The following is a 9,537-nucleotide window of genomic DNA, read 5'->3' as shown; positions in this document are numbered from 1 at the left end:
CGACCGGCAGCAGGAGTTTCATGGAGCAACACTGCCACCTTGTGGTCCTCGCAGGAACAGCGGCCAGGGAAAGTTCGATTTCTAGCAAGATGGGCCAAGGAGGGTCATCAGGAAGATTTTCAAGGTACGTAAGTGCGGTAGCATTCTTGGTAAATGCTATTAGAAAGCCCCTGTATTCATACCCTATTCTCTTCTTTGGAGAGCTAACTCATGTAGAGAACAAACAGGGGTCACCATCTTTTTCAGACTCGGTAGACTAGTTTGCCCCAGGGACTCTGGACAACTGCCAGACCAGGACAGGGCACACCTAGGAAGCAGGAAAGGCAAAAGACAAGCCTTACGTCTGGCTCATGCAGGTCTCGTGGATGTTCTTGGTGACTGCCTCATAGACTGTGGGGGGCAAGGCCAGGTAAAAGAGGCGGTTGGCCTGGGGCCCCTGGTGGAGGGCATTCATGTGGCTGTTGAGGCGCTCGTAGGAGGCCGTGTCGTCATACTGGCCAGCCACATAGGAGTTGCGGGCAAAGAACTCCTCCAGCTTGGGCTTCTCCTCTGGTGTGGCCTGAGAAAGACAGATACAGGGACACTGGCCCCTCCCTGGCCCTCCCTCTCTCATAGCCTGTAGCCCCAGCGGGCTCCGCCATAAGTCAGTCACCCTAACTCCACACTGGGTTCAGCCCCATCTCATCACCTATGCCCACCTACAGGGGGAGGCCTCGGGCCCTGACACAGAAGTTACATTTCAGGCAGCTGTGACCTGGCAGAGCTCCCTCCGAAGTCAGGACACCAAACTCTGGTGTGTTGGGAAAAGGCAGATGTGTAAGATTTCTGTGCTGAAGACACCGTTTCAGCTCCTGGCCCAGGCGGTGGGGGTGGCGGCGGCGTGGGAGGCACAGCAGGGAGGACCCAGCGTGTCCAGGTCAGAGGGGAGCTGGAAACAGGGGTCTCAGGCCGGAAGGGTCCCTGCACCTCGCCCTACGCTACTTCTGTCCTCCAAGAAGCGGCAAGAGCAGGTGACCGCTCTGGGGAAGGCAATGGGGAGAAGTGCTAGGGCAGGAGAGGCTCCAAGGGGGTTTCCTAATGTGGCCCTGCCCCTCCGCCATGGCCGGGGAGAAGGGGGCCTGTCCCAGGGAAGAAGCAGCAGAGAGCAGGAGTGGGAGGAAGGAAAGGCCTCCTTGGGTGGGATGGGAGGGGGGCTGTCCCTCCTGGAGACCCCTGGAAGCCACTCACTTTGAAGAAGGGCTCGCTCTGTTTCCGGATGTCGGCCACTGTGAGGCGGGAGCGGGCGTAGCCCACGATGAAGGTGTCTTCGGGCAGAAGGCCATCCCGGAACAGCCACCTGAGGGCACGCCATGGCTGTGGCCGGGATGGGGAGGGCGGGGAGCGCTGGGGACAGTGGGACGGTGGGGGGACACGCTTACCAGATGGTGGGGTAGATCTTCTTCTTGGCCAGGTCGCCCTGTGGCAGAGGGAATAGGCATGGTTAGGAGACGCTGGGGGCATGACCTAGATGGTCTCCTCCCTTTTGACCTGGGCACCCGCTCAGGGTCAGCACTCAGCCGCAAGCATATCTCAAGTGGGAGACTGTGCTAGCTCTTTACCCTGACCCTGAGCTGCCTGCCCTGCAATCACACAGACCACGGTCTCTGGTCACAGTGCAAGCAAGTGGAGCCACACCCAGGCCAAAGAGGCTGCTGCTAAACAGCCCACAGGCTAAAGAAGAAAACCTGAAAACTCTAGAACCAAATGGCAACAACCTATGGGATGTGGCCTGAGATGCTGCCTTTAGCTCGGGACTAATGAGCTCAGGGCCTGATTTAAGAAGTCAGACAAAACAGTGGAATTTTAAAGCCAAACAAATTACAAAGCAGGAAATAATGAAAAATAAGAATAAAACAGAAAATAAGCCAAAAGAAAATATCAAGAAAGCCAAAAGCTGGTGTTTGAAAAGGACTAATAAAAACAGACAACCCTCTGGGAAGACTACTTTTTTAAAAGGCACCAAGAATTAGGAGTGAGGGGCGCCTGGGTGGCTCAGTTGGTGAAGCATCTGCCTTCGGCTCAGGTCATGATCCCAGGGTCCTGGGATCGAGCCCCGCGTCGGGCTCCCTGCTCGGCGGGAAGCCTGCTTCTCCCTCTCCCACTACCCCCTGCTCGTGTTCCCTCTCTCGCTGTGTCTCTCTCTGTCAAATAAATAAATAAAATCTTAAATAAAAAAAAGAATTATGAGTGCAACAGGACAAAAGTACAATCAGGAAACCACGGAAGGGGATTATGATGAACAACCTTATGCCATGTCTGACAACTTAGATGAAACGGACAAATTTCTATAAAAATCCAGTCTACCAAAACAGAGACAGGGACCTGAGTGGGGAGTGGTCATTAAGGAAACTGGATCGTGGCCATAAACTTTTCCACCAAGGCATCTCCAACACTGACCCTGGTGCTGGAACACTTCATTGGTGGATTCTACCAAAATGCCAGAAACAGGGAAGTCCATTCTGAGGCAGACTCTGCCTATAATCCAGAATATATAACCTACTCCTACGCCATAATAAGGAAACAACCCAATGAAAAAGTGACCAGATACTTCACAAGGAAGAGAAATGAAGAGCTAATAAACACACGAGAAACTGCTCAAGATCATCAGTTGTCAGGAAAACGCAAATGAAGCCACTAGATGCTGTTTCACGTCCATTAGAACAGCTGTAATCCAGAAGACTGACAACACCAAGCGTTAGAGAGGATGTTCACAGCCGCCTCAACTCACAACAGCCCTGCGCTGGAGACAACCCAGATGCTCAATCACCAGGTAGATGGACAAGCTGAGAATGAAGCTCTAGGATAGGCAAAACTAATCAACTGTGGTAGAAATTACATCGCTGGTTGTTTGGGGTGGATTGACCGGGATGGCCATCTAAGAACTTCCTGGAGAGATGGCAAGAAAGGCCCTATATTTTTTTGTTTGTTTTGTTTTTAATTATTTATTTGAGAGAGACAGAGAGAGAGAGAGAGCACGAAAATGGAGGGAGGGGCAAAGGGAGAAGGTGGAGGAGAATCTCAAGCAGACTCCCTGCTGAGCATGGAGCCCAACTTGTGGCTCGATCCCAGGACCCCAAGATCATGACCTGAGCCGAAATCAAGAGTCGGATGCTCAACCGACTGAGCCACCCAGGCGTCCCTCATCACACTACTGTGTAGACTTTGTGGACGTGCGAAATTTTCCACAATAAAAAAAAAGGTGTGAACACGTGGCAACTTCAAGCAACAATATGGCAGATCCCAGAAATTCCACAGAGGACTCCCTAGAAAGAATCACAGAGTTCCTTCTCCCCAGGCTCCAGTTCGGTCACTGCAGCCATCCCAATATGCTTTAATTTTGTGACCTGACAAAGGAATTGTCTCCTTCAGGTGGAAGAGGAAGGGGCAAGAATGGCCACAGGCTCCTGAAGAACAGAAGAGCAGAGCACCCTTTCATCTGCCTACCCTGTAATTAGAGCGTGGGATGGGCCTGGGCTGTGAACCCATGCTCCACCGAGCATTGCCAATCAGTGGGGAGAGAATAAGGCAAGCTGGGGTGCACTGGACTTGCCGTAGTCAGAAAAACGAACTCCAGGGATAAGGACCTGAATATTCAATGCAAAATTACCTTTTAGTAGCCATGTAACCATTGGATAAGCTCATTTCTATGAACTTATGAACCCACAAAATGGAAGCCACATGATCAGAACCAAAGTAATGCCAACCTGGTTCAATCCCCACCAGGGATAAGCAGTTAGGAAGGCACTCAGGGGGCTCTGGGGTGGGAAATCCCTGCTCTGGGTGGGGGCAGGTGCAGGCTCAGGGGCGCCTTGTGCCTCGAACGCGCGAGTTTCCTCCTGTTCTTTGCTCTACCTCAAGTCTCCTGGGGTGACCTGATGTCCCCCCAGGGCTTTAGGTGAGGACTTGCATGTGGACCCCTCCACGTGTGTATCCCTGCCCAGACTTTAGTGAGCACTGAACCCACACAGTCAAGTGTCTACTGGTCATCTCCAGGCTCCCCTGGAACCCCAAACTCCCAAACCGGGTGTTTCCCGAAGCAGGGTTCCCTGTGTTGGTGCCCCTGCTCACATCTGCTAACTGTTCACCACTCATCTCCCGAGCAATCTGGAGTGGGTCCCTGTTGTAACGGCCACCTTCACGATGGCTGCTGTCACTGGTCCTTCATGGTCCGACTCCAGCCGCCAGCCCGGGAAGCTAGCTCCCTGCCCATGTCCCTCATTGCCCAGGGGCCCCCACTATGGCACCCTCACAGCGAATCGGCAGTGGCCGCCGCTGGCTTCTCCCATCAGCGGGACTGGAGGGATACTCTGCTCAGGTCACCTCAGCCCTGCATGCTCCGGGAGAAACAATCAGAAGCACAGCCCGCAAACGCCTCCCAACCTTCCTTGTGGCAGGTGATGTTTGCTTATGATCAAATTCCAGCGGGCTGAGAGGACTCGGGATAGGCTGCGGGCAGTGGACTGGTAGCAGGGGACTAGTCTCCTGTCTGCTGAGTCACAGTGCCCAACACCCCAAGCTCTTTGTTCCTGCGGCTCCCCTTGGGATTAACTACCGACTGAACCTGCTTGCCTTGTTCAGCTCAGCCCCGGCAACCAGAGGCCTGCTGGGCTCCAAGTCATCCGAGGAAGAGGCGAGAGACGGCCCAGGACAGCGGTAGGGGTCCTGCTCCTCCTCATGGGAAGTGCAGTGGCCGGCCCTCCCCGCGAGCCCCAACCAGATGCCTTTGCAAGACTGAACACGGGAAGACCTCGACCAAACATAGGCACACCGTGTGTGGGGGTGGGGGAGATCACAGGGTCTCTCGGTGAAATGCGCCTCGGAGGCCTCCTGTCTTCCCAACCCCTGTCATTTTTGTCTGAGGACCACAGCAGGGAAAGAGCTGCCCGGGGACATGTGGTGACTTTAGCAGGAGCAGCAGGACCTCATTAAGATCTCCAGCTACCAATATCTGTCCCAGTTGGGGCAAAGGGACTTGGGCCACCGCTTGCCTGTTGCCACCTAGGTTGGACCTCAGCTTCTAGTTTTAAAAGCCCAAACCACCGCTGACATCTCTGTTTGAGGATGTGAGGGCGGAGGGCGCAGCACAGAGCTTCAGAGGCCGCCCGCCAGCTGGAGGCATGGGAGGGGTGGGCCATCCCTGGCCCCCGGGGGTCACCCGGGTCAAGGATCTGTCTGGCCTTATGGGGTGGAGTCTGGGCCCTGGCTGGGGCCCAGCTGGCTCCTGGGAACCGGGGAGAGAGAACCTGGGGGCTGTTGAGGTAGGCTCCCTCCTCCACCCTGGGGCTCATGAATCATCAGGCCTTTGGGGAAGTGCCAAGGTCATCATGACACAGCAAGAATCTTATCGACCCAAGGGGGAAAAGCAGCCCAGAAACATCCCCAAAAGAGGGGGGGGGCCAGGACTACCAGGTCACCCCTCGCCTAGGCGCACATTGGGATGAGGCCTGAACACCCATCAAGTCCATGGTCCTTACGGTCCAGGTGGGGAGACTGAGGTCCAGAGAGGTGAGGGGCTTGCTGAGAACCCTGCAGTGAGCCAATCCTGCCCATGCAGACTCCCTGTCCTGTTCTCTCCCTGCTCCTCCATTCCCTGTCAGGGAGAGTCCTCTAGCCTGTCCGAGGTCCTGTCAGATGGGGGAGGACATGATTTGCCAGGCCCAAGATCTCCCTCTCCCCAACACTGGTCTCTAAGGAGAAACTGGTTTCTTTCATTCCAGAGCTTTCCAGACAGGGAGCGTAAGTATCTCCACGCCCTTCCTGGCTGGGGGTGGGAGTTCTGAGGAGTGGGTAAGTGGCCACATGGGAGGAACAGAGAGCAGCTCAAAGCCTATTGGGTAACTGTGAGCCAGCATGAGGAAGGAAGCTGGGTGTGAGAGCAAGGCAGGTGAGGAAGGGGCAGGGGACAGCCATGTGGGCTACTGGGGGCTCTGCGTGTGCTCTTCTCTCCCTGAACCTGGCTCTGCAGATCTCACGCTGCAGGCCCTCTGCCTGGGACTTGGGTGCTGGAGGTGGCTGGGGACACAAGGGCCCATTTGTGTTTTCGGTCACATGTGCCACTAGGAGCTCTGATTGGGCTACTAACTCCCCTTGGGTCCCTTCCCCCCAGCACAGAGATCACACAGGGAAGGCAGCTCAGTATACTGTAGAGAAGGCACTTGATCACTTTGTTGGGTGAATGAGCAGTGAACTTGCTGGTTTCCCAGAAGAGCAGGTTCTGAGAGGGTGTGCCCTCAGCACCACTCTGCCTACCCCTTATTGGAGAGTGGGAGCTGTTCTAGATGCTGCCTGAGCATGGGAGGCCCACCCACCTGGCTCCAGTCCCCTTGAGCAAACAACTCAGGACAAGGGGTGCCCCCCCACCTCACTCTGCTGTAATAGCACTTCCCATTTCTGCTCTGGAAGCGTCTGGTTGTCACTCTCGGAGCAGAGGAGAGCAAAGGGGAACCCTACCAATTGCAAAGAAAAGTTGCTCAACCCCAAGCTGGCCACAGGCGAAGGCAATGAGCTAGTGACAGAATCAGCTCAGCCCGAGGTCCCTTGACATTTGTTTCAAAAGCCCTCATTTGCTCCGCAGAAACACTAGAGGTGCAGAGAAGGAAAGACACTTGCCAGTCATACAGCAAGCTCAGGTGCTCTCAACAAAGCATCTAAGAGTTGAGAGCCTGGAGTCCTAAGCCATTTCTTATGGCCTGGGATCCTCTGGTGGAGCTTCCTATGACAGCCCGGTATGGGGGTGGGGGAAGGAGGAGGAATAATCCTGAGTAACTTTCTCCTCCAACCTGTTTCTTGGACCAAGGGCCTAATGGTCAGAGTCCTAGGTGTGAGACTTTGTGGCCAACACAGGTTTGCCTCCTCTAAGGAGAACATGCTGGGGCAGGGTAGAGACTAAGCCTGCTCCCCGCCACCCCATGTCCCCGGGTCCCCCTACCCTAGGAGTTACGGAGTCGGAGGACAATGCTTGGGGTGGCCCACCTTCCTTCCCTCCCTTCATCCCTCTGGCAGAGCCCTACCCCCACCCCCAGCACTGCTGAGTTCTGATTAGAATCACAAAAGCTGGCGGGGAGCAGGCTCTGCAAAGGGCAGTGGCACCTTATGATACATGAACAAAGAACCAAGAGGTCCATCTTCTAGAACAAAATGGCAGTTCCACAGGCTAAACAACAGGGCGGGGAGGGACAGGTCATAGCTCCTCAGCAGGCCTTGGAAGTTGGGGTAATGACATGGTGTTCAAAGGAAGGTCGAGTGTTTGTTCCCAGGGAACTTGCGGGAGAGACAGACAAGGTGGAGCTCAGGCCTCAGATCCTGCCTTTGGAACGGACTGTGACATCTACCGAGTCACAAACAACTTTGAAAAAAGATACAGAATGAATAGCCTGCCCTGTTTGCAGAACCAAGTTCTGCCAGAGCTAAGGGGACCTTGACATGGAAGGGCACAGAGAGACAATGCCTACTCTGTCAAGAGCTAGCTAGTTTGGGTGGGATTCTTGCATAAGATTATACAAAAAGTTACTGGCAGAAATGGTTACAGGATGGTTAGCAGGTTCTTCGTCATGCCTAGGGTGAAAACGAAGAGAGATCGCTTTTACTTGGAGACAAAACCCCGGCAGCTCATCTTGCCACCCAGCAGATCTTGTTTCCACGTGGCACACCGGCACACGGTGCTTTAGTCTGGGGGTCATGGCTCCACTAGGACCCACCCTCCCTCTGCTGTCGCCCCTCCATCACGTATGGTCCTCTGCCTTTGCTTCTACCCTTTGATCTTCTAGAACAAAATGGCAGTTTCACAGGCTAAACAACAGGCCGGGGAGGGACAGGTCATAGCTCCTCAGCAGGCCCTGGAAGTTGGGGTAATGACATGGTGTTCAAAGGAAGGTCGAGCGTTTGTTCCCAGGGAATTTGCGGGAGAGACAGACAAGGTGGAGCTCAGGCCTCAGATCCTGCCTTTGGAACGGACTGTGACATCTACCGAGTCACAAACAGCTTTGAAAAAAGAAACAGAATGAATAGCCTGCCCCGTATGCAGTTTTCCCCGTGGGGGAAGAAGTCCAATGAGACAGTTTTTAAAGTCCTCCCGGCTCCAGGACACGGGTCTATGGTCAATGACCTATGCTGGGTGGTACTGGGATGAGAGTGGCGCACAGGCAGGACCGAGAGAGAGAGCCCAACTGAGCAGAGCCCCTGGGGCCCCAAGACAATCAGCTGGGAAAGCCCAGGCACCCGGCAGGAAGGGACCCGAGGCAACGTCACACTCTACGCTTGGTTTTTAAGGTGTGGGGCCTGGGGGAGACTCACCGATGCACCCATGATGATGAAGATATGTGTATCAGATTGATGGAAGGCATTGCCCTGGTACAGCTCTTCCCGCAGGATTCCGCACACCTGGGTCCGGCTCAGGGCCACCTGTTCTGCCATGATGCTCTCTGGTTAAAGAAAGGCTCGTTGACAAAGCAGAAGAACAGAAGAGCATGGGGAAGTTGGCCACTTTCTGGAGGGGTCCTTTGAGGTCTCACCCCATGACGCCTGATTATTGAAACCACTCACTGAATGGCTGGGGGCTTAGAAAACTGCAGGCTCTGGGCTCCCACCATACTCCAGGCGGCTTTATTTCACGGCGTACTTTACAGAATTACTCAAAGCACTAGTGGATTCCAGCTAGAGCCTCAACTCTGCGGGACCACGTAAAGGTGCTGGAGCATTGCACAACTTGCCCAGGACCATCTCACCCCGGACTCAAGCGAAAACTCCACAATGAGCTGGAGCACGTTAGACCGTGCCGACGACGGAGTGCAACTCCAGCGCTCCTCCTGCCCAGCTGGGAGACGCCGGCGGATCGCCGCCCCTCTCAGGGTCCCAGTCTCCTCAGGGGTCCAATGGAGGGATGCAGGGGACACTGGGATCGGTTAAACCCTCTCGATTTTGCCCCGCTCCCAAGCATGGCAAATCAAAGGGCCTCGCGGCACAGCACGTTCCTCCGCTGGCGTGGCGCCTAGCCACTACGTTACCTGCGCCTCGCCGCCCTCGAACGCCGAGCTCAAAGCCTCGGAATCCCCGGCCGTTTCCGGGGGCTGCGCCCAGCCGGCTCATTTAACCAGCGGGGGCGGGCGCCTGGGCTGAGCTGACCGGCCTCAGGCGAGGCGCGCGGGCGGGGCCGCAGTGGCCCCTCCCCCCGTGGGCGGGGCGGAGCCCGGGCACGAGAGGTGCGCGCGCATCCCGCGCTGGGCCCCCCCCCCCCCCCCCGCCCTCCAGCCGCGTAAGGCTCCCACCCTTGGCCCGCCCCGCCCCTTGGGCACCTGCGCGGGCAGCCCGGCTGCCGGGCGCCTTCTCTCCCCACCGCCGCTGTGCTGCGTTCTCGGTGCCTCGCGAGTCCGCGTACAGCTTTGCACCGTTCGCCCGCGTACCCATTGCTGGCTCGGCCCAACCCTACAGTCCAGTTTTCTCGCCCGTCCCGGGCGGCCGTGCGCCCTCGCGGAGGGCTCCACTTCCGCCGGCAGTGTGGCC

General features: G+C 56.0%; 1 protein-coding gene across 3 annotated transcripts in view; it reads right to left on the bottom strand.

The window, feature by feature from the left end:
• The window catches only part of G6PD (glucose-6-phosphate dehydrogenase), a 13,097-nt gene extending 3,574 nt beyond the window's left edge, over positions 1-9,523 (bottom strand). Inside the window, exons 1-5 of one of the 3 annotated variants that reach the window (XM_035010786.1) lie at positions 9,330-9,523; positions 8,332-8,459; positions 1,419-1,456; positions 1,228-1,336; positions 342-559 (exon numbers count right to left, since the gene is read on the bottom strand). In XM_035010786.1, the coding sequence (XP_034866677.1) occupies positions 342-559; positions 1,228-1,336; positions 1,419-1,456; positions 8,332-8,459; positions 9,330-9,441 (605 nt within the window). In that variant the 5' untranslated portion in view covers positions 9,442-9,523. Of the gene's footprint in view, positions 1-341; positions 560-1,227; positions 1,337-1,418; positions 1,457-8,331; positions 8,460-9,041; positions 9,149-9,329 lie in introns of those variants that run through there. The other 2 variants (XM_035010802.1, XM_035010792.1) reach the window with 2 other exon arrangements.
• Between the last annotated feature and the right edge of the window lie 14 nt (positions 9,524-9,537).

This window comes from Mirounga leonina, unplaced genomic scaffold (assembly GCF_011800145.1).
Source record: "Mirounga leonina isolate KUSES-001 unplaced genomic scaffold, KU_Mleo_1.0 Mir_101799, whole genome shotgun sequence".
In the NCBI taxonomy this organism is placed as follows: Eukaryota; Metazoa; Chordata; class Mammalia; order Carnivora; family Phocidae; genus Mirounga; species Mirounga leonina.
Note: the sequence above shows the minus strand (reverse complement) of the source record. Positions and strands in the feature narration are given on the sequence as shown.